General features: G+C 54.3%; 1 protein-coding gene across 3 annotated transcripts in view; it reads left to right on the top strand.

Annotated features, from left to right (window-relative positions):
• The window catches only part of IGSF3 (immunoglobulin superfamily member 3), a 98478-nt gene extending 75470 nt beyond the window's left edge, over window positions 1-23008 (top strand). For all 3 annotated transcript variants that reach the window (XM_037038741.1, XM_037038740.1, XM_037038739.1), the window contains 4 exons: window positions 8176-8586; window positions 12689-13096; window positions 17448-17933; window positions 19899-23008. In XM_037038741.1, the coding sequence (XP_036894636.1) occupies window positions 8176-8586; window positions 12689-13096; window positions 17448-17933; window positions 19899-20149 (1556 nt within the window). In that variant the 3' untranslated portion in view covers window positions 20150-23008. The remainder of the gene's footprint in view (window positions 1-8175; window positions 8587-12688; window positions 13097-17447; window positions 17934-19898) is intronic.
• The last annotated feature ends 1555 nt before the right edge of the window (window positions 23009-24563 follow it).

Genomic DNA, 24563 nt, shown 5'->3' with positions numbered 1-24563 from the left:
GGACAGACAGAAAGGTTAAATAAATTATCCAGTGAGCCACAGGAAGAGGCAGAGGCGAGAGTCAGAGCCAGACAGGCAGTCTGGCTCCGGAGTCCAAGCTCTTAATTTTATTAGACAGTATTATGGTATTTTCTAGACAGTTATTTATTTATTTTTTTCCCCTCAGGAAGCTCCTCTGGTACCATGTACTTTTCTTCAGTTTCTCTTCTGTCTGGTTCACCATCCCTGACTTCCTGATCTCCTTTAGCAAACACTTAAATTTGTTTTTTTTTTTTAGTTGGGGGTCACAAGGTACCCATAGAGGTTCCTCAAAACACAGTTTGACAACAGGGTAGGAGTTTAATTGGTACCTCCTGTAATTCCGCCACTTCTTCTCATTTCTGCCACAAGATGGCTCTCAGACTTGGGGATACTGCAGCTCAAAGCCAGGGCTGGCTTCTCTTCTTTCTCCTCTCCCTCCACACTTTGCCCCTCAAAGCATGGCCTCTGCCCTGGCTGGTGTAGCTCAGTGGATTGAGCGCAGGCCTGCGAACCAGAGGATCACGGTTCAATTCCCAGTCAGGGCACATGCCTGCGTTGCCGGCCAGTTCCCAGCAGGGGACACTTGAGAGGCAACCATACATTGATGTTTCTCTCCCTTTCCTTCCCTTCCCCTCTAAAGATAAATAAATAAAATCTAAAAAAAAATTTTTAAAAAACATGGCTTCTTGTCCCTCCTCTGGTGTCTTCTGTGGGACAGCCCTCCACTGCCTGTCCCCCACCCCGTTTTTAGGCTGTTTTGCTGAATATTCTCGTTCTAACAGAACCTAATAGAAATGAAGGACTGCCGGCTCACTGGCCCATTCGTCCGCCTCCCACTGCCGCAGTCACCAGCTGCCCGGAAGGCCCCGTGTGGTCTGCGCCCCAGGCCAGCCCTGGCCACGGCCACCTGCCGACCTGACCGCATCGCAGGTCTTCCATTCATCAAACTCTCTGGCTGGAGGGCACCGCCCATCTGTTGCAGATGCATTATTGACCATTCTCCATGCGCGCTTCTGAGTCGGTGTGCCCAACCCCGAGGAAACCCTTGGGGGACGCCCCCCCCCCATTCTGTCATGGCTGTGGCTCAGCCTTACTCCCGTGGATGGCAGGGTGGGACCCCCAGGGCCATTTGGGCAAGATCGTAAGCCAGTTCCACATAAGTCAATTCTTATCTCTTAATTCTTATCTCTTTGAATTTTGAAGCAACATTTTGCTTCCTTCTGATTTTCTTTAGCACCAAAGCAGTGTCCGAGTGCATATTCCTAAATACAGAAGCAGTGGGGCCATGTCAGCACCCGTTCTCCGAGGCTTATGACCACACCTTGGCCTGGCTACTAAATATTGCACAGGAAAATTGACACAGCAATAAACAGGCCTCCAGGAGGACGGCCCCCGGTCTAGAAAGCCGACTTGTCACGGGGTGTATTCTGCTGGGATTGCGCTGATGGGCAGTCAGGATGAATATTTAATACCCTCTGGATGCTTCCAAATCTGTTTTCTCCAGTTTATGAGGGCTGACCTAGCACACGGGGAGTGCTGAGGGCTTTTTCTCTGATTTCTGTGAGTCCAGGGCATGTGACAGTGGCTTTCCTTGTCACACAGTCTAGCAGGTGACAAGCTGCCTCAGCCTTCGGAGGGATTAGTTCCAGCTTTCTTTCAGAAAACCTGGGGTTTTTATTCTATCCAAGGTGGCTTCTGCTTGCTGGGTGCTCAGAGGTGGAGGGGCGTGAGGGCAGCCCCAGCCTCCTGCCACCCTTGGGCCTCCATGGCCTGGTGACTCCAGGGACACCCGTTTGGAGTCAGTGAGCTAGGGTCTTCTCTGTCTGCAGAGAAGGTAAGGCCGACGGGGTGCATCCAGGTTACTCCTAATAAGTTGTTTCTACTTCCAGACTTTTGTTATTTTGTCCTTGCTTCCCCCCAGTGCCTTCTGCAAGCATGTTTGAGTACCTACTGTGTGCCAGTTTCCCTGCTGGGTGCTGTGGCTGCAGTGGTGGGTGTGACACAGGTCTGCCTCCTGGGCTGTCCTGGGAGGAGAGAAGTGCAGGGAAGAATTTCCCGGGGGCAGTGGAGCCCACCTCAGGTGTGGGCCAAAGGCCTGCAAGGCAAATGGGCTTGTGTGGGGGGGTGGGTGCAGGCAAGGAGCATAGCTTGGATAGAGAACATGCAGCCTGCTTTGACATGACTAAAGCATGGGGGTGGGGAGGGGTCCCCCCAGGAGGTGGCCAAAGGCCAGGGGAGCCCCCTGGGGACTGGGAAGCACGTAGGGCCACCAGGGCCACCCTAGGTGAAGGTGAACAGCAAGGACAGACCAGCCTGCGTTTGCATCCCACTCTGCCACCTACCGGTGCTGTGACCTTGGGCAAGTGTTTTTTATAAAACTGGTGATAATGATATTTACTTCATAGGGCTGGTAAAAACCAAACGGTTAATACTTATAAAGCGTTTAGAATACTGCTCAGCACCTGGGGTTGTGTAAGTTTGTTAAATATGAATATTCTAAACTGAGCAATTAGGACTTTATATCATACTTAAATTATATACTCCTTTTAATAACGATTTATAAATAGTCCCTTTACTAACTCTAAAATGAAATTCATGGACAGTTTAACATTTCTACTCACATAACCTTTACAGACTGTTACAATGTGCTAGTTGTGGCGTGAAGGAAGAATGTTGTAGAAAGCAGTTCATGATAAAATAACGGCCGGCGTTAACCTGCCGGTGCTCGGGGGCACACATTAGGAGGTGCAGGACTGAGCGGGCAGCAGCTGGGCAGAGGCGCTGCCCATCTGTCCCTATGTCACGGACAGCGTCAGTGACGTCACAGGCAGCATCAGGGACGTCACGGACGGCGTCAGCCGCGCCTCCCCAGGCAGCACTGCCCTTCGATTTGCGAAATCCTGAGCGACTCTTGTGACGGTGCTGAACAGAGCAGAGAGAACCCTCCTTTGATCTACCTGACAGGTGTTAAAACTGCGCCAGAAAAAGCGCATCGTGCTGCTAGTAAAATGGGAGCAGGTCCTGGGCCAGAGCTCTCACCCCCTAGAGTGTCACTGGGAAGTCACGCAGGACACGAAGCAGAGGTTTGCTGCACGGAGTCATCTCGGATGGTGCACTGCGTTCCTGGTGACAGAAGACTGCCCACACAGGCGGCTCTAAGGTGGGAGTGGCAGGCTCCTGTTTGCAGCTTCAGAAGCCCCTCCAGGCGGAGGCTGAGGCTGGAGGCGGAGACACTTGGATTCAGGCCAAGTGTAAGGTCTGAAAAGATATGATTAGGGCCTTAAATAGGGAGTGATCATGAGGAGAAAGCAGAGTAGGGGGCTGAGGGAAGTGCTCAGGGTGCGGGACTGTAAGTCCCCAGGGACAGCAGTGCTGCAGGGACAGAGATGGCTCCCTGAGAGGCACTGGCTGCCGGATCCCAAATGCACGCCGGGCCCCTCGAAGTCTAGCCCCTTGAAGTCTGGCAGAGGCGTGCCTTCCTAACCGTATCTACTGCCCACGGCCACTTGTTATGTCCCGAATACGGTGCACACAGAAGGCCTCACCTTGGCTCACCTGCCCCTCTCTCTGGGGTGCCCTTGCCGTCCCCCCCTCCGCCCGGGGGCCACCTACTCAATTTGTTTTTCAGGGCCTAGCTCAGATGTCACATACTTTTTGAAAAGTTCTCTCCCTCCTGCCACAATTGGGATTAAATGCCTTTCCTTTACATTCCCATACCTCCCAGAAAACATTAATCGCATATTTATTCAGTCATTCGTTTATTGAATTGATTAGCAGGTGATTGGGTCACGGTCCCTGCCCCTCAGATGCATATTACTTAGTAGGAAAGAGAAGGCCTTTGGAAAATTACCATTGGGAGTGAATCAGTGAGTGACAAGTGTCGGCGAGGGGGAAAGGGAACCCCACACGCAGTCAGCGAGGTTGTACGTTAGTGCAGGCGTTGTGGGGGCTCCTCGAAAAATTGAACCCAGGGCTGCCGTTTGGCCCAGCAATCCCCCTGCCGGGTGTTCTCCCAGAGAAGACGAAAACGCTGATCTGTAGCCCTGTGTTCACTGCATTCTTATTTATAAGAGTCAAGATAGAAACGCAGCCCAGGTGCCCTCTGATGGATGAATGGAGGCAAGAAGATGTGGTCTGTACGTGCAATGGGACTCAGCCACCAGAAAGAATGAAATCCTGCCATTTGCAAGAACGTGTATGGACCTAGAGAATATTATGCAAAGCGACATGTCCTAAGTCAGACAGGGAAAGACAAATACTGTTGATGTCACTTATGTGCAACCTTAAAAAAAAGTATCAGCAGAATAAAACAAACACATATAGATATAAAGAACAAGCTGATGGTTGTCAAAGGGGCGGGGGCTTAGTGCATAGGAATACAGAAAAGAATTTAAAAATTAAAATTAAAAAAATTTTAAGAGGGGGAGAAAAGAACATTGCCTCAGAGCCAAGTGGTTCTCAGTCGTACGTCCTCGCTCCGAGATGTGGTGGTGTCGGGATGAGCTTGGGTACGGACAGGGCTCAGCCTGGGCCCGGAGACGTGGTGACCCTGGGAGAAAGGTGGACGCTAAGTTGAGATGAGTGAAAGGAGCCCCCCAGCCCATTCTCTCCCCCTTGGGCCTGGTCCTAAACCTGTGGAGCTCCCAGACTCCTCCCTGGCACAGCCATGCTGGGGTGGGAGGAGGCGGGTACGAAGGCATTGGATGGAAAAACGTGAACGTCAGCACCAGGCAGCGTGTCACAGTTGTGGCAGGGTCAGGGGATCCCTCACTGACAGAGGAGGTGTGTTTTGAGCGAGCCATGCACACACAGGGTGGGGAGGTTGCCTGAGGAAGCAGCTGGGCTGTACCTGTAGCCTGGGCTGCAGGTTCCTCCGTCTGGCCTTCAGCCCGATGGTCCCTACGGTGACAGAGATGCAGAACCCACTGTTCCCCATGTTCCCTCCCGAGGCCTGGGGAGGAGACTCCGGGTGCAGACGGAAAGGGCCCTTCCCTCAAACAGGGGCCAGCCGGGTGGGAGATGCGCTCCCAGGAGGGCCCTCAGCCCAGCCCCTCCGACCTTCCTCTGCCTGGTCCCCCACTGCTGCACAGCAGGGGTTCATCAAGCCTTGGGTCTCAGCTCTCTTCCCTTCGCCTCCAGCCGAAAAGCCTCGGTGAGTCCCTTCGCTCACCACAGCCACGTCCAAGGTTTCTCAGGCTTCAGAGTGCACAGGAGTCACCAGGGATCTTGTTCAACGAAAGGCAGATTCTCGTTCAGTGGATCCGAAGAGGGCACCTCCCAGTCTGCGTTTCTGAGAAGCTCCCCGCTGTCACCAGTGCTTGACACCGAAGCTGCAGGTCTGCGGACAGCAGTTTTAGTAGGAAGTGTGTCACTCACACTTGACAGTGCGCAGTCCAATGTCGTGCTTTGAACATGGGACTGAGCCCAGAAACCGAGAAGAAATGGGTGCAGTAAAAGAGTATCGCCAGTTGATCTATACCAGGCTTGTGCTCAGCCCTTTTCAGAGACTTGCTCGTCATCTGCACACACTCCTGTGACATAAGGTAGATACTTAGGATTGTTCTGATCTTGCAGAAGGAAATACCTGCGGACCCCAAGAGGGCAGGGCTCCCCTAGGAGGAGGGAGGTGGGGCAGAGCTCCCCCGGGGCAGCGCTGAGGGGGACGAGACAGTGCTTCCTAATCAGTCCTGGGGCCCACAGTCTCGCCTGGGTTTCGGGAGAGGTCCTCCCTGACCTTGAGGCGAGGGAGGAAATTCAGAATGTGGACTAGGAGCTGACCCCTCACCCACCCGCCAGGCATGCTCCGGATTTCAAAAATGCCTCTCTTTCAGGCTTGTCAGCGCTTCACAATATTTTGACACGAGAAGGAAAATACAAATGGAAATGCTTTGAAACATTTCCCTGGATTCTTGTCCTCAGACCATGTGACCGAATTAAAGTCTAGTCATAGGGTTCCAGTTTAACATATGCAGTTACTATAGCAATCGAGGTTTCCTTAGGAACGGTTGCAAAAATAATCTGGCCCCAATTAATAATACATTTTAAAGCTTTTCCTGCCCGACACGGAGCAACCTAGTTTTTTTGGCCCAGGCCCAGACAATTCAGGTGGTGTCGTTTGCACTGATAGAGATATTTGCATGCGGTGTATTGGCGTGGAAGGGAATGAAAGGGGCCGGTTGTTTCAAGTACTGTAGGAACCTGGACCGGCAAGCTGATGGGAACTGAGTTTCCAGAACTCGGGAGCTTACTGGTAAACCCCACCCTCCACCCGCTGTGTGCCCTGGAGGCCTCTGGGTCTCAAGAAGGGACGAGGCAGGAGACGGGACTTGTTCACAGAAAAGATGAATCAAGCGGGCGGGGCGTGGGGCGTGGGGTTTTCCTTCATGTGGGTGCGGGCTGCGTCCTCGGTGTCTGGGGAAGGTCTGTAGGTCCGTGCATTCAGCAGCCCTTTGTGAGGAGTGTCTCCTGATTTACGGGGTGTGTCCTTCACTGAAATGCGTCCTCAGAGTAGCTTTGGCAGTCATTGCGTTGGGCCTCGGATCCCGCCATGCCTCAGCTGGCTGACCCCTCTCGACCATTCAGAGGGTTTGTCCCGGAGTTACTGGGCTTCCCAAGTGGCAGCCTTGGCCCGTGGGACTCAGGCCTTGATGCTGTCTTTCCACACCAGCTATAAGCAAGCCAGCAGCCTGCGCAGGCAGAGGAGGCCCAGGCATGACCAGCAGGCTCAGGGCTCGGTCTGCACCCAGAGACGGGCCAGCAGGGGTGCAGGAGACGGGCCAGGCAGACCTTCCCTGTCCTCCCTGTCAGGGTCTGGCCCTGGGTTTCTTTCTCAGCTGGTGAGCGCTTCAGTCTCCAGAAGCAGAGGGTGAAGAGGTGTGGAGGGGGAATGATGCTTTTCCTGTTAGCTTCCTAAGAGGAACTTGGAATTGTGTCTTTTTTCAGTAGGGGGATGCTGGGTAGAGGGAAGCTGAGCCACGTGTAATAATGACGGAATGGGTGTGACCTCAAACCCCCTTCGTAAAATGCATTTCATTAGAAGGTGGCTTGTTGCCACTTCGAAGGCGAGCTCACTCATTAACTGGCAGGTGGGTTCACTCTGGAGTCTGCCCTCTTGGTTTTGGAGCAGGACAGTGAGGGGAAGGGGAGGCTAGAGGTGTCTCTGTTCTGTCTCGCTGCTTGTCACTTTCTTCTCAGTCTGTTCCCCTGCCCCCACCCCCAGGATGGTCACCCCAGAGTCCTCTAGCCACCTGCTGGTCACGGTTCTCCTGGGGACCGGCCTTCACTGGCCTCACGTACCCAGCGAGCACTGACCAAGCACTTCCTGAGGCTGCGGCACCGTGTGCCCAGCCATCCCTGGAGACACAGGGAGGAGAATGTCCTCTGGGCAGGGCGGTCACCTGAGCAGCGTGAGGGGACGGGGTGGATGCCCTCTGAATAACTGCAGACAAAACTGGATCTCTGCCCTCGGGGAGCTCACAGGCCAGGATGGAGGAGAGACGAGGGGAGCAGCCTGAAGATACACGGGGTTTGGGCGGAGCTCAGAGGCAGCGTGTGCAGCCCCGTGGGAAGGGGCGAGGGACAGGGGCTGCGAGGGACAAGTGGAGAGAAGGGTCGGAGAGCGGGTGGCAGAGGGGACAGGCAGAGAGCACAGCCGGGCAGAGACCAGAGCTCGGGGGACACTGCACGGGGTGTGGGGCCTGAGGAGCGAGTCCTGGAGATGAGTTTGGACTGTTCCTGGAAGAACTTTGTGCTGTGAAGAGGAATGGTTTTTTCTGTATGACCCAAAAGCAATGGGGAACCATGAGACCGTTCAAGCAGGGAAATGAAATGGGCAGATGCGTGATTTCCTTGGGTCCCTGGGGAGTCCGTGCGAGGCGGCGGTGGGGGGGTGGCAGCCAGGAGGCAGGGAGAGGGGGTGAGGGCCGAAGCAGGGGCGCACAAGGAGCAGGCACAGGGAGGGGTGTTGCGGGTGAAGCCAGCCACGTGCAGCCGTGCTCTCACCAAGCCACGCTTTGGAGGAAGCCACCCCCGTCCTGTCCTCTGGAAAACTGGCGGACAAAACCGGGCTGGGAGCCCGGAGGTGAGAGGTTTGGGACGGGCTGTGTGTCCAGGGCTGTGCGACGATCCTGCTGAACTGCCCCCTTCCCTCTGCAGTGACAAAGCTGCAGGTGAGCAAATCCAAGAGGACCCTCACGCTGGTGGAGAACAGGCCCATCCAGCTGAACTGCTCGGTCAAGTCGCAGACCAGCCAGAACTCCCACTTCGCAGTGCTCTGGTACGTCCACAAGCCCTCGGACGCCGACGGCAAGCTCATCCTCAAAACCACGCACAACTCCGCCTTTGAGTACGGCACCTACGCCGAGGAGGAGGGCCTGAGAGCCAGGCTCCAGTTTGAGAGGCACGTGACCGGCGGCCTGTTCAGCCTCACTGTCCAGAGAGCCGAGGTCAGCGACAGTGGCAGCTATTACTGCCACGTGGAGGAGTGGCTGCTGAGCCCCAACTATGCTTGGTACAAGCTGGCAGAGGAGGTTTCGGGGCGCACAGAGGTGACGGTGAAGCAGCCAGGTGGGTACAGGGGCGTGGCCATCCCGGCTGGCGGGTTTAGTTTAGCAGGGCCGCAGGGGCCTCTGTGGGGTCCACCCTGGTGGGGTGCAGCACACAGACCCTTGCGCTGCTCCCCTGTGAACCGCCCACTTTGCCTGTAAGGGGTCCCGGCACTGACGGCAAACTCGCGGTTCTTGACTCTGCGGTGTGAATGGCGTCTTCACCCGGGAGAGGCCTACGGGATGCTGTGGGCAGCAGGAAGTGGCCAGGCAGAATTCTGGTGGTGCCTGACTCTCTTTCGGGTTTGTAGTTCGCACCCGGATCTTGGGCTAGTGGCGGCTCTAAACCCAGGATTCCTGCCTGCAGGGTGTGTTCTGCTGCCCCGCATCTGTTCCCCTCTCTTCTGTACCCCCATCCCCGGCCCAGAGTGAATGTGTCCTATCTCCAGACCGGGTCACCACCCGGCCCCTTAAGACGCGTGGGTGCAGCCTGGCAGGTGGCACATGCCCTGTACTGGGTGCCCCACGGTGGGAGAGTGCACCGCACCCCAGGACTGAGTTCCACTTGGGGCACCAAGTCCCCCTCCTCGTAATCTCCCTCTCAGGCTTCAGTTCTGACCCTAGGACAACCCAGGAGGGGGGTCTGGGTCACGTCCTGTCCGATCCAGTCATGCACTCGTAACAGCGTTTTAACATACGGAGGACCACACCTGGACGGGGCCCCACAATGGAGCTGAATTCCCTGTACGAAATGCAAGGATATGTGGTCAGGGGGATCTTTTTTCTGTAACAGGAGCAATTTCTGTGGGGCTTGGCACAGATTCCCTCTTGCTCACAGCACCCTGATTTTGAGAGTGCGGGTTACATCCTCATCAGCCAGCTGCTGGCCTTTTCAGCACCGAGGAGGCCGTGCCCACAGTGCTACTGAATTCTTATTCTTTCTGACCCCCAGGCCACCTCTCACTCCCTCCTGACCCTCGCTATTAGGGTGACCCATGCCTTTCCCAGCCGTTTTCTCCTCTATTTCCAATGAGTCTAGCCCACATCCCTGTTCAGGGAGCAGCATGGACAGTTTCGGGGTTCTGGTTCCGACCCTGCTGGGAGGCCCTGGGGGAGGGTTTGTGGAGAGAGCTGGTGAAGTCCGCAGTCCCACGCGCGGACGCCCAGGCCCTCACGGTCACTCCCCACGCGCTTGCCGCCTCACCCGGAGCAGCTTCCCATCCTGCGAACTCCATCACGGTGCGGGCCTGCACAGGTGCGCTGTGTTCTGTCTTCCGTTTTTACTGTCCTTTTCTGTGTTTAGACACACAGACACTCAGCGGTGTCTTAGCGTCACCCATGGGATTAAATGTGGTAACATGTGGCCGAGGTGTGCAGGGGGCTGGGCCATCGAGGTGTGTGTCGATGCCTCCGTGGTGTGTGCCCAATAACAAAACCACCTGGGGACACTTCTCGGATTGCATCCCCATCTGTAACGACACGTGACTACCCGTGACGGGAGCTCTGCGTGCCCTGTCAGCCTCTCCTTCTCCTCGTTAACAACGCTCTTGAACTTCTCACCTAGCGTGGCCCTAAGCTCCCTCTCCCTCCTCATTCCTGCCTGCTTGACGATTTGTTGTCACCGCCTGTCCCTCTGGAAGGGCAGTGGGGTGCTGCTTTGCCAGCTTCGGTCCCGTCTCCATGCTTTTGCTTACACTGCCATCGCTGCCTGAAATGCCACTTTCTTGCTTCTCCCCCGTCTACACCCCATTCCCAAGACGTCATTCAGCACCACCTCCAGGAATCCTTCCCTGATAGCTCCCGTATCACCAGGGGTTTCTTATAAAACACTCGGCACAATGATGTGGTGCTTGCATTTTCTGCCCACTCTACTGTAGCACTTTGAGGACAGGGATGTGTCTTTGTATCATCGCTGCCCTGTGGCCCCTGAATAAATATTGATTGAATGAGGAATGAGGGGATGTTTTCCCTGAGCGCCCCAGAGCCTTTGACTGTTCTCTTAGCCTGGAATATGCTGACTACAGACACTCATTTATCTCATTCCTCCTCAGAGAGCTGTTCCTAGCACTTGTCGACCAAAACAGCATCCTAGTCACCCTCTGTCCCTTTCCCATCCTGTCATAGTGCATAATACCACGTGGCATTCTGTTTAGTTAGCTCTTCACATGCAGGTAACCAGGAGCACTTCTGCCTGTCTGTACTTCCAGAAGTTCAAGTATGGTCAGTTACTGTGTATCACCTTCCCTTACTTCTGTATCTGTGGTCTGCCTCCTCCACTAGACTGAGGCTCCCAGAGTGAGCCCTGGTGCTTTGTTTTTGTCCCCATTCCGCCCCCACGACTTGTTGTCCCCCAGGCGGCCTCAGTAAGCTTCCTGTTCAGGGAGCAAATGGAGCCAGATGTGAAGTCCAGACGGGGCCCAGCTTGGCCCATGCAGAACACAGCGCCCCCTTGCTTTTCCTCGGATCTTGTATTCCTAAAACTGCCCTGCCCTCGCTGGCCTCGCGGTGACATTTCACACTCCCCCTTCTGCCGGTTCGCAGAAAAGCTCTGGTCTGAGTGCAGCCTGCCGGGGTTCCCGTGCCCTGCGCCCTGCCTGCAGGCCAGTCCCAGGTGCTTTCACACGGGGACGGTTGCCGCTCCGCCCACGTCTTTTCGGGTTTCAGTTGCTCTCTTCTCTTCTCAGTCCCAATCGTGTTCCCTCCCGAGAATAGTCTCTGCCCTCCCAGGTTCTTAGTCACCATCCATCCTTTCTCTTTTCTCATTTGTGCCGAAACTGAGAGATTCTCCCTGGGCCCTAAACGTAGGGAGGGGGTTCCCCCTCTAGCGGGCAGACTCTGACCAGGCAGACGGGGGTGCAGGAGGGCCAGAGGGTTCTTGTCCAAACGCCCTGAGTGGCGCCCTGTGCAGAAAGCCCAGGGCACTCAGCCCTCGGATTAAAGCAACGCCTTCCCCCTCCTCTGTTGAGACTTTTGGTTTGTATGTTTTTCCTTTTTTGGTTTTTTTCTCCCTGCTGCTTGTTCTTCCCCACCCCCACCCCCCTTTTTCTGTTGAGAAAGAATACGCTTCAGAGCTTTCGGCAAATACAAAAGCACAAAGAAGAAAATAATCTCTCAACCCAGAGACAACCTGTGTGTGGATGTGGATGTGTGTGTCTTTTTGAGGAGATAGGTTATTTAAAATATTTTTTTCTTTTTTAAAAATTAATATTTTTAAAAAATACATTATTTTTTTTACCTTTTAATTACAAAAGTAGTCATCTGCACTGTGAAAGATTCTGGCACTTCTGCAATGTGAAAAGTAAAATAGCACGGCCTTCCCCCTCCTCGGATGTCACTCGGGACGTGCCTTCCAGAGGTGCCTCCGAGTGCTTGCTGCTTCCTGGCTTTCTGATGCCTCTGGTCCAGACTCGCTCATTAGGGCCTTTTATACGATTCTGTGCCTGCCATCAGTGTGTGCCAGCATTAATGACACTTTTGATGGGCTGAATTTTCCCCTGGCTCCAGCAGTATCAGTCATTTGTTTAAAAGCTCCTTGGAGAGGGGTTCCCACCATCTTTTTCCCGTCCCTTCCCAGCCGCCCATGCCCGTCAGCCGTATCGTGGTGGTCTGCTGCCGTTGGGGTGTGTGGTCATCTACACAAGTTATCGGGGACGAGAGGGGGTGCTTGTCCTCTGCTAAGCATCTGAACTGATCAGGGTTACAAATTGGGGGGCAGCCATTACTGTCGCATTGAACCCCTTAAACTCAGACTCCCAAGCCCCAGCCACGTTGCTCAGTTGGTTAGAGCATCGCCCTGACCCACCAAGGCTGTGGGTTTGATCCCTGGTCAGGGCACCTACAAGCAACCAATGAGTGTGTCAGTAGCGGAACAAGAAATTGATGTTTTTCTCTCCCTCTGAAATCAATAACTAAAAATCTGAGGAAATAAATGAAACAGAGTCACTCGGACACATGACCAGGAACTCAGAATGGTTAGGGCGCCGCGCCTGGGCAGCGTCTCCACTACTCTGGGCGCTGCCTGCCCACTCTACTGAGAAGGCGCCCATTCACCTCTGCTTGGAAGTGGCGTGTGCAGGTGGCCGGTGGTCATCTTGCTGTTGACGTCTCCGTCTTTGCCTTTCCAGACAGCCGCCTGAAGCTCAGCCAAGCGCAGGGGAACCTGTCGGTTCTGGAGACGCGGCAGGTGCAGCTGGAGTGCGTGGTCCTGAACCGCACCAGCGCGGCCTCCCAGCTGGCGGTGGAGTGGTTCGTGTGGAAGCCCAACCACCCGGAGCGGGAGGCCGTGGCGCGCCTGAGCCGCGAGGCCACCTTCCACTACGGCGAGCAGGCGGCCAGGAACAACCTGAAGGGGCGCCTGCACCTGGAGAGCCCTTCGCCCGGCGTGTACCGGCTCTCCATTCAGAACGTGGCGGTGCAGGACAGCGGCGCCTACAGCTGCCACGTGGAGGAATGGCTGCCCAGCCCCAGCGGCGTGTGGTACAAGCGGGCAGAGGACACCGCCGGACAGACGGCTGTGACAGTCACACGCCCAGGTGAGGGTCCGCGTCCCTGGCTTGCACGCCCTCCGCTGTTTCCCTCGGGAGAGTAAGATTTGATGCACTGCGTGAAGTGAGTTTGTTCACGAACACATTGTCAAGTATATGCTTTTGTTCACTACTGCAGTCAAGTATATGCACAGTTACCGTCTGCATTTTCATTCAGTATTGCCTCACATTTTTTTCCCCTAGTGAATGGAAAATTGCGCATCTGGCTTTGGCCTCAGGTAATTCTCTTTCATAACTAGAATAGCATGTGTTAATTAATTATCGCACAGCATAGAATATCTATCTTTTAAAGAACACACTGAGACCCAGACAAGTGGTAGATATGCAGTAGCCATGTGGTTCAGAAAATTGAGCTTATGGATTTTTCAGTGGGAAAAAAGTCGTAGAGAAAGGCCAAGTACAGGCCGCCTCCGCCCTCTCACGTCCTGGCAGTTTCAGGGGTGCTGACAACCACCCAGGTGCCCCTGTCCTTTTCTCGTCTTTACTGTTTGTCGCTGATGTGCCTGAACACACAGGGTGACTGGGTGTGGTGATCATGACACAGTTAAGCTCGTAACCGAGGTGGCGTGGCTCCACACTCCTGGACCCTCTGCCCACCATGCCGTCGTTCATCCACGTCCGCGCAGGACTTCCATGGCGCTCCAAGGACCTGGAGCAGAAATGGAGTTGCCGCCTGTGTCAGTGTGCATGCTTTGTCTGGTTTCTCTTCTGAGCACGCTCAGGCCCCCGCGTGTGTTGTTGGCGCTGTCGGAAGCTTTCGTCGTGTGTTTGTGTCCGAGCAGAGCCGCTTTCCCATGGGAGCACCGAAGCTTCGGTCATGCTGGCCCCGCACACCACAGCGCTCACTTCGGAGCTGAGTCCGCCCTTTGTTTCGAGGAAGGGCTGTCACTCACTCCCTCCTCTTGTCTTCACTGGGGCTGGGGAAACCACCTGGACTCTGAGTCATGCGTTGTGCCGTGTGGTTTTTTTGTTTTCTTTTTTCTACCTTGCCTAGAACCTGCTGCTCATCTTTCCCCAAAGGGAAGATTGTACAGACGTGGCAGCTGAACATGCCCCTCGTCCCTCGTCCCTGGCTCCTGCCTGTCTTGCAGGTCACGATGCTGGGGCCCCAGGTGAGGTGGGAGGAGATGTAGGTTTGTGCGGTGGCATCTGCATCCCAGCCACAGTGAGGCGACTTATCTCCAGTCCTCACAACAACCGCGTCTCCTTGGCCACCTCGTCTTCTTCCTGCCACAGCCTGGGCTCCCAGCGTGACCCTTAAACCTGCAGCCCTGCGTCTCCTGTTCAGCCAGATGAGTGGCCTGGATCACCAGCCTGCCCACCTGCCCGAGTGCAGGCAGGGCCACCCAGCAACAGGGGTTTGTTCTGAGAAAGGAGCTGTGCGGCGGTCTCCGCGCTGTGCAAACATCCCAGGGTGCACCAGTGCACGCCAAGACGGCGGAGTCTGCCGCATACCGGTGCTGCCAGGGCCAGCCCATTGCTCCCGAGCTACAGGCCTGTGTAGCGTGTCCTGTGCAAAACAGCACAAGGCTAAATCAGGCACAAGAGAAAATGACGTAACCACAGAGAGAAATAGACACAGTAAATAGGAGATGGATGAGGTGTAATACAGTGTATGGCTTTATAGCAAACTCTTTATTATAAGTAGAAAAAGTACACTGTGACATAGCGATAAGAAGGCATAGTGTGTTAAATACACAAACCAGTGACAGTCATTTATTGTCACTGTCAAGCACCACGTACTGTGCAGAACTGTGTGTGCTGCACCTTTGTGCGACCGGCAACGCAGCAGGCTTGTTCACACCAGCAGCGCCACGCACACGTGAGTGATGCAACTCAGTGCACGCTTACCATGTCGTGAGGCAATAGGGATGTCCCAGCTCCCTTCGAACCTTGTGGGACCCCCGTCACCTTTGCAGGCCCCTGGGTGACTGACACTATTACTATGGTGCATCACTGTATATGAGCTGACCGTGCTGGTCACGAAGCATTCGGAACACAGAAAGCGTGGCTTTTGAAAAGAAACACCGTCTGTAATCTCACTAGCATTCCGTGGCTGCTGTGGCCACTGGCTGCATGGCATTCACTGCCTGGCTGTGTTTTTCCGAGGTGTAAGTTGGGCGGGTAGAAGATTGGAAATAACGTAACTCCGGAAGTTGCATTGAGAGTCGCCGAGCATCGTTCAAGGTTGGCCACAGTATGAAATACATGAAAGGCAGGGCTCCCGCCCTCAGTGAGATTGGAGCTGAGTACATTTGTAGCTGCATTTGGCTTCATGGGGGAAGAGAGGAAACCTCAGTCATCAGAGGACCGCCCCAGGGTCAGCCATCATGGTGACAGCCCCAGGAGCAGGCAGCGTGGGTGGGGGCAGGCCAAGCGGAACTCCCTCCTGGGGCTTCCTTCCACCTGGAAGAGGAGAGAGCGGTGATGTCTGGTGGGGAGGTAGGTGGCTGGCCTGTCTTAGAAGGTGTCAGACGCAGGAAGTCAAGGTGGTAGAGAGGCGTGTTCAGAGGAGGGTGGTTGAATGAAGGTGGAGTTTGATTTCATTCAAACACCTTGTATTGAGTCACTAATGCAGACAAGGCCCTTGAAGGGGCCGGGAAAACCTGTGAGCAGTTAGGCGAGAAGAAACAAAAGGAGAGGAGGTGGGGAGCACCACTGGGTGGGAATTGACCTCCTGCTACAGTGGGTCCATTGCATGGCCTTTCTCAGGGCCACTTCCTTTGACACAGTGGCCAGTCCAGTGTGCTGGACTCTGGAGGAAAAAGCACCTTCCACTGCCCCTTGCTTTGCAGTATTTCTCTCTGTGGCTTTGGGGTCCCACATTAGCTGTGCTTTCTGGAAGAACCAGCCAGTGAGTGAGGAGCTTGGAGTGGCCAGTGGACTGATTTCCTAGTCTCCATCCTGCTGCTCCCCCCACCTCCCCCTCCCCCTCCCCTTCCCCAGGGAGAGCTGGGGCAGCGTGTGGAGCCTGCAGCAGCTCCTGAGCCCCTGTGCCAGCCATGCACACTGAGATTCCAGGTGGGCCGCGGGGGTGTCCAGGGGCTTGGCGGGACCCCACAAAAGCAGTGGGAACCCGGCTTTGTGTTCACCTGTGGGCGACATGAAGCCAATTCATTGAAAGCCCAGGAAAGTACTTGGGAAATGCTCCGATTTGGGCTCCATCCAAGTAGGATCTGACTGGGTATCTCTGCTTTTGTTGACGCTACGCTGGCATCTTTCACAAGCGCTCATTTCACAAACTGCCTTTTAGGAGCTAGGAAGTGAATTGTTTGCGTAGAACCTTCCCCAGTAAGCCACTGAAAAAAATAAAGAAACAGATTACGGCCTGTCTGAATGTGTCTGTGAGCAGCGCCTCACCTGCGTGGGCACCTCTCCCGGGCTGCTCCGAGTCTCCCCCTCTGTCGGGAAGGCACTGCCTGCGTCATCCCCCCTCGGGGGAGGGGGAGGAGCCTGTGCTCCCTGCAGATTGCCCGTCAGGTCCGGAGTCTTTGTTCAGCTTCAGTCCTCAGAGCGCATTTACCTCTCTGGGTTCTCTGTGGCACAGGCAGCACGCCACGTGCACGCAGTTTGGGCGCCAACGCTGCTGGAAGGGTGAATTCGTGTCCCAGGGCTGCCATAACAAATCAGCACAAACTTTGGTAGCTCGAAACCACAGAAACCCGTTTCCGCACAGTTCTGGCAGCTGCCAGCCTGAGGCCCAGCTGTCACAGGGCCCGGCTCCCCTGATGTTCCTGGGGAGGGGTCCTTCCTGGCCGTTGCCGGCCCCTCGTAGCCCCACGTGGCCACATGTAGCTTCATCACTCCAGCCTCTGCCTCCGTCTTCACCTGTCCCCTCTGCGTGTCTCTGTGTGTCCTCTCCTTTCTGACAAGGACACCAGTCGTTGGATTTAGGGCTCATCTTAACCTGATTAACGTCTGCACAAACCCTGTCTCCAGTCCAGGTCACAGGCTGAGGTTCCAGGTGGGTGCGCATTTTAGGGAACAGTATTCAACCACTCCAGGGGTTCAGAGAGCAAAAGTGTCCTTCCCTCCCCAGAGTCCCACAGGCAGCCACGTGACCAGCCCCTTGTGAATTCTCCCACGGATAACTCCTGCAGGTAAACACCTCTGCGTGCAGTGAGGCACAGAATACACAGCCAGCATACTGTACTCGAATAGGTTTTCTCGAATCTTCCTCTACATCTCCGCACATGGTGTGACCCCGTTCCTTTCAGCAGGTGCCCAGCGGTCTATCATGTGATTATTACTCTAGTGTATTTAGTGATGGACGTTGCGTTTCTCTTGAGCAAAGAAATTAACACAGCCTCTTCTCCCTTCTTCGTCCCCGTCCTCCCAGAGGCCGCCCTGCAGGTGGACACGCTGGTCCCCAACGCCACAGTGCCCGAGAAGGCAGCGTTCCAGTTGGACTGCAGCATCGTGTCCCGCTCGAGCCAGGACTCCCACTTTGCTGTGAGCTGGTATTCCCTGAGGACTAAAGCTGGGGAGAAAGGGGGCAGCCCTGGCCTGGAAGAACGGGAGGACGAAGACGAGGAGGAGGAGGAGGAGGAGGAAGAGGAGGAAGAGGACCCAGCAGAGCGGATGGTCCTGCTGAGTGTGGGCCCAGATGCCGTGTTTGGCCCAGAGGGCAGCCCCTGGGAGGGCAGGCTTCGCTTCCAGAGGCTGTCCGCCCTGCTCTTCCGGCTCACGGTGCTGCAGGCGAGCACCCGGGACACAGGCAACTACTCCTGCCGCGTGGAGGAATGGCTGCCCAGCCCGCAGAAAGAGTGGTACCGGCTGACGGAGGGGGAGTCAGCCCCCATCGGCATCCAAGTGCTGGACACAGGTGAGCTCTCCGGTTTGATGGCAACTGCCTGGAAGATAAAAGTCACAGCTCGGTTATGGGTTAATGAGCTGCATTCTCAGCTGTCTGGGCATTTAGAGTCTGCGCACCAGTCCACGTCGCTGAGCCCTGGTTGCCCCGTGCAAAAACCAGGGCCAGGAGTCAGAGTGACGGGTGGCCTCATAATCTCTTCCGAGAACGGGCACTGCACCAGATTCTGGTTTAGTAAGGTTTCCTCGTATGAGGACAACATATCGTCAATGTTACCTTGACACTCTTTAGGATATCCAGCCTCTTCTGCTTTAGGAAATTAGCAAGTGTTTCAGACTCATGAGGGGAAGAATCCTTACAATGAAGCCCAGGTACCACCCTTAGCCTCCAGCAGCAGCCCGACCGCTGGGAGCCCTCGTGTTCCCACGAAACAAGGCTGCTGGACCAGCTCTGTGTTCTGTGAAGCTTCCCAAATACAAACACCCACAGTGGGCGGGTAGGAAGGGATCTAAACACCATGCCTTATGCTTTTGGACAGTGGGTCATTAAGTCATTCTTTCTTTTTTCCAAGTTCCAAAGTAATTTTTATTTTGGAGGGTGGCTTGGAGGTTTAGGCGCATTTTGCAGGGTTGGTTGGGAAGGTCAGCCTCGCGAGGCAGGAAGGCTACACGGCGTCCGGGAGAGCTTAGTGGCGGCCCCGCTCACTGCCCGCTGTTGCCACAGAGGGGTCCCGAGCTCAGAGTTTCCATCAAACTGAGCGGCTGCATGAGCAGCGACTGACCTGAATCGTTCGTTCGAACAAGGCACTCTTTCGGTTGGCCTCTGTCAGAACGTAGAACATACCAGACAAAAAAAGGCGTTTTTTTTTTTTTTTAAGTAGAATGAGCCTGTATGGCCGACATAAAAATGTCGCTCGAAATTTCTGCTTCTTTTGGTTCAACACATTTTACCAATTCAATCCGACTGAGTTTTCAAGTTTTGTCAGTTTTCCTTCCCTTTGATCACCTCCCGTTTGTTCGGTGGAACCACATGACATGGAGGTTTTGTGGGTCGAAGTGGTTGACTGTCAGCAATTTCATATCCTCTGGAAATCTGAGAAGTGGAAGTGTATGTTAAATACACTATTTAACTATTGAGGACTACTATTTTCTTAGTAGTAACGAGCAACAGCTAAGTAGTAGCAAGGAAGGAAAAAAAAACCTAAATCCTGTTCAGGCCCCCCAACCCTCTTCTTACTCACCACCCAAAAGTATAAGGGAAGGCGTTTGGGTCACATTTTCTCTGCCCACCACGGACGTTCGTATGCATCAAAGCTTCAGAGAACAGAGACCATCCAGCCGCCTTGTTTTACAGAGGGAATGCTGGGTCCCCTACATCATACAGCATCCTTGGCTGGGTGGGGGCACCATGCGTCATCCTGGCCCGTGTGCAGGAGTGGCTGGCCCTGCACTCTGCGCAGCCACAGACACACTGTGGACATCTGTGAGTGGCCCATGTGACATTTTAACTCCTAGCGTCAATCAGGCGAGGGTCGTTTCTCGTAAAACTGCTCTCGTAAGTCAGTGGGGAGAGAACAGGGTACCTTCCCTGAGAAGGACGTTTGGAGCAGACCTGAGTGCAAAGGGACAGGTAAAATAGAACCAGGCAGGAGGGTCAGGCTGAACTAGAGTCAGCTTCCACCCCATCCTAGATGTAGTCAAGGTCACGATCAATTAACCACATTTTATTACGTGGCTTTCCAAGCAGTGCCACTGACTCACCGTGGGAAACGGAAGCCTTGCTTTGTTTGGAAGAGGGGCTCTCCTGAGCGTAAGAACTGGAGGACCCACCCCTGCCGTGGGTGGTGTAGGGGAAAGAGGGTGGGCACGCACCCCGCCAAGTGGCTTCCGTTGGGCTGGGCGAGGTCTTTGGGAGCGGAAGCCCACAGTCCTGGTTCTCAGCGCCCCCTGTCTTGTGCCCCCCGCACGGTCCCTTCAGGTTCCTCGCTGCAGTCCGCCATCTGCTCCAACGACGCGCTCTTCTACTTCGTCTTCTTCTACCCGTTCCCCATCTTCGGCATCCTCATCATCACCATCCTGCTGGTGCGCTTCAAGAGCCGCAGCTCCAGCAAGAACTCGGACGGGAAGAACGGGGTGCCGCTGCTGTGGATCAAAGAGCCACACCTCAACTACTCCCCCACTTGCCTGGAGCCCCCCGTCCTCAGCATCCACCCGGGAGCCATAGACTGAGGCCCCCAAGGGACATGCCCGCCGCCAGGAGCAGAGGCGCTCCCGCGCCACCTCTCGCTCCGTGATGGGCAGGCGCACAGCCCCGACCTCTGACCTCCGGCGCGCCCTCGGGGACCGCGCAGACTCCAGTCGCATTCACAGTCCCCCATCAGTCGCAGAGGCAGGCTGCCGCCTCCAGGTGGCGGTCCTGTGGGCTGGCGGTCTCCAAGCAGGCGTCCTCGTCCTGCGGCGTTAGCTCTCGTTTTTGTTCCGGTAACGTAGTGAGTAGCTCCAGGGGCCGCGTCCGCTCACTGGGGGTAACAGGCAGTTCCGGGGGTTCCCACTTGTTGTGATGGACTCTCTTTAAATCCCTGTGGTTTACCTTTTTTGGATTCTGTGATGTCGTGGACGTGTTTCTCTTACGTACAACGGATGAGAAAAGGAAGGATGGACTTCCTAGCGGCCAAGGAATCTCTTCTAAGACCTTTTGTTAACCGCTCGGTTAACAAAATGCCACCCACGGAGCGACATACACCCAAATATTTTTTACTTTCTTAATAAGACTTGAAAATTATGTGAAACGTGGCCCCAATTTGTATCTTATCTTTTCCCTCAGCTGGAGTTGTTGGAACCACTTTGTAGTCAAGATGAAAGCCTTGAATTTTTTTTTTCTTCAAAGAACTTGGTACATACAAGAGAAACCCTGCATAAGCCCATTAGGAGTAGATGGTGCCCGGCCAGCCTATCTGCCAGGGAGGCAAACATAGGATTCCTCCCGACCTTGCCAAAAAATAAGAAAACTTTTTTGGAGAACAAGTCAAAGGCTCCAGACAGCTCACGCTTTGCAAAGCGGGCAGAGGGCTCCTGTGCACAGCTCCTGCCTTGCAGATGGATCAAAGCCAGTGGTGAGCGAAGGAAGGAAGGCTAAGTTGTCGGCTTGATCTGTCCCGTGAGGGCAGTCTCTCGCTCGTCACTGACCAGGTGGGCTTCTGTTGTAAGGTGCTTTGCCAAACGCTTAAGGGAAGGTGGTCAGTGAGTCTGGGGAGGGGACAGTGCTGAGCTGAACACAGGGCCCCAGGAGCCGTCACACACACTGACAGGGCTCCAGGGACTGTGGCAGCTCAGCTGCCCAAGGAGTGGACAGTCAGCGGTAGGAGGGGCTTCCCAGAGCCTGGCATTGGAGAGCAAGCAGCAGGGCCTGCCCCCAGGAGTTGGGAGAACTAGGTTATTCTTCCTTTCGATTAGATTTTCCTCAAAGAGATGGATGTCTTCCCTCCTCACTGTTTACCTCACTCTGCTTCTCACCACTATACCAGCACCCAGGGGAGGTCCCCACATAGCCCTCGGAAACCCTCCGCCTCCCCGGTCTCGGCAGAAAGCAGCACATGTCTTTGTAGGTTTTTCACCCTTCCATTTCTCAGATCCTGTCTGCGGTTTTAGGCAATTGGGTAGTTCATTGTTATGGCGGCTTTTTATTCAAATGCCCCTTAAAGTCCAACGAAGGCCAGCGTCATCCTGTTACTTCACACACCTGGGCCAGAAGCTCAGCTCCCCGAAAGCAGCATCGCCTCTAGTGTTCGCTCACTCCACAAAGACATTTTTCTGCCCTGGTGTTCCTATATTCCCCGGCCAGAGTGCCATCTCCCTTTCTCTGTGACCTCGTATCTCGAATTCAGGGGGAGTTTCCCAGTTTGGAAAAACCGGCAGGGATCTGGGCACCGAGTATGATCAGAGAGGTCGCGGCGAAACCCTGTTCTGAGACGGAGCAGACGCCGGGGAGGCGGTGGGGCTCCCCAGGTGGTGGGGGTGCTGATCCTGGCCGGGGCCTGTGGGTGCAGGTGCTGTGGGTGCGCAGTGGAGGCTTGGCTGTGGCGCCCCCCCCCCCAAGGGAAGCGAGGTGAGTGTTCAGCCGCTTTCACACCCCCCACCCCCCCTCCTTTCCTGGCAGTTACACCAGGGCTCTGCTCGGGAGTGTCACACTGCCCCCTTAATCTTGTCACCTCCCTTGCTCATTGTCATTTATTGTGCTGCAGATTCACCTCACTGGCCATGGGAGAAGCGGTCTTTTGCCCTATTTCCTCACTTCAGGGGTGTGGGCTTTCAGTGGGAGGTTGCTGACCGCTAATTTATGGACTAGGTCAGTGGGGGCAGAAGACTTGTTGTTCTGTCTGAGTGGGACCATGCCAGAGGGCTGTCTGGGACTGGGGCGTGCCCCTGAGACGAGAGCTTGAGTTGGCTCAAAGCTGCAGAGGGTAACGCTGCACGTAATTAAATAGGCGAAGCAGTTGCAGGAAATTTGAAAGAAAAACTGAAGACAGTATTTTAATAGTTGGGTTTTTTTCTGTGTGTTTTCTATGGGGTTTTGGGGGATACCATCAAAGGGCAAACTTTTCCAGCTTCCTATGAAAAGCCCCAAGACCCACCGACCAACCTTCATGGGCCATTTCTCTGGAAATGTGGTGTCAGATGAGTGGTAATGGCGCCCTCCAGTGGCTAGGAGACTTCCCTGCACATTCCCGGCGGGAGCTGTGAGACCGGGAGAGAGACTGCCACCTACTCTCCTGGCTCGTCTCCATCTATGATGTCGCATTAACAAAACCTACACTGTGCTAGGCCCATCCCAGGACACGGATACGAACACACCGACTTTCACCAGGGTGTTACAGGAGCAAGTTTTCGTATTCTTGTCAAACAATGGTTTCTCTGCGTTAATTGTGGAAGAAAAAAGAGGTGGGGTAAGAAAACTACCCATGCATGATGTAGAGAACTGTTGATTTTTTTTTGTCTGTTTGTTTTTTTAAAGAAAAACTATTTGTAAGATGTTGCACTAAAATGTTTTATATACACTTCGAATACCTGTAGTAAATTATGTTGAAAATATGGCTGGTGACATTTTCTGGAGTCCACGTCCTCCTCTGTCCTCACGGGGTCAGCACTCTCCTCCATGAAACTGCCCTGGGGCACAGCGCATTCCACCCCCCCCCCCCCACACACACACACACCGACCTGCTGGGCCCAGCCGCAGCCTTATCGTGCACTGACCAGAGCCCAAAAGGTACCTTTCTGCAAATGATTTAAAAACAAAACAAAAAAGCTTTCCCAAGACACTTTACTGCCATCTGCAGAAAATGTATCATAATAAAGACACAGACCTGCCTGCCTGTGGAGGCCGTGCTGTGCGACTCAGTGCACCTGCAGGCCTGCGAGGCAGGTTCACAGTGTAGCACTCCTAACCTCTGGCTTTCTCTGGGGGGTGGGGAGGCAGGGCAGGAAATGGGCGGGAGGGGTAAGAGGAGACCGGTGGAGGAGAGCAGGAACGCAGGACAACCTTCTCCTCCGCCACCCAGGGCCTCTGCAGCAAGACCACCCCATCTTTCTCAGACCCCGAAGTGCTCTCCTGGCTGCAATATAATTCGGTGAGCAGTCTCCAGGATGGAGGGAAGGCAGGAGCTGCGCATCCCCCGCCAGTCGCTGTTCCCCACCGGCTGGAACTCAGGGGTGCTGTCTGCAAAGAGAGAAGAATGATTAAAGCCACAGCAGTGATCAGCCCGAACCCATCTGTAATTGTTTAAAATCCACGGAAGACGATGCAAAAGGAACTAGGTAGAGGGTAAAACGCAGAGGAAGGTGCCGCCTTTCCTCTTTCCTCCTGTTCGCATACAAGCCTCCCCAGAGGTTTCAGTGTGTGCCCCCCTGCAGCCTGTTCGCTGCGTCCTTATCAACTTCTGGCAGCTGCTTTCTTGGCCAGCAGTTGCGCCGTGACTGTGTGTCCCTCGGGCTCCCACAATGGTTCCGTGTTAAGTCTTGTGCATTCGTTTGCCTAAATCATGCCAAATGCTCTTTTTTTTCAGTTTTTTTTATATCGTTTTTTAATTTTTAAATTACAGTTGCCATACCACATTAGTTTCAGGCATACACCCCAGTGGCCACGCATTGTGTAACTTTCTAAGGGATTCTAAGGATACCTTACTGAAATCTCACCCCCATCTGACCCCACACGTAGTTATTAGAAGATTGCCTGTATGTCCCCACTTTACACCCCATGCCTGTTCCTTAACAACCAATTTGTATTTGACCCCTTCCCCCTTTCCACCCGTCTGGCAAATGTCAAAATGTTCTCTGCATCCACGAGTCTGTTTCTGTTCTGCTTGTTTGTTTATTTTGTTTTTTAGATTCAGTCATCGATATATATTTATTGCCACTTTACTGTTCCTATTCTTAATCTTTTTTTCTTTTTCATAAAGAAGGCCCTTTAACATTTCATGTGATACTGGTTTGGTGGCGATAAACTCCTTTGGCTTTTTCATGTCTGGGAAACTCTTCATCTGGCCTTCTATTCTAGACAACAGTGTTGCTGGGTAATCTAGGTTGTAGGTCCTTGCTTTTCATCACTTTGAATATTTCTTGCCACTCCCTGTGGCCTGCAAAGTTTCAA

The sequence above is a fragment of the Sturnira hondurensis genome, unplaced genomic scaffold (assembly GCF_014824575.4).
Source record: "Sturnira hondurensis isolate 20B ecotype Veracruz unplaced genomic scaffold, ASM1482457v3 Scaffold0024822, whole genome shotgun sequence".
Taxonomy (NCBI): Eukaryota; Metazoa; Chordata; class Mammalia; order Chiroptera; family Phyllostomidae; genus Sturnira; species Sturnira hondurensis.
Note: the sequence above shows the minus strand (reverse complement) of the source record. Positions and strands in the feature narration are given on the sequence as shown.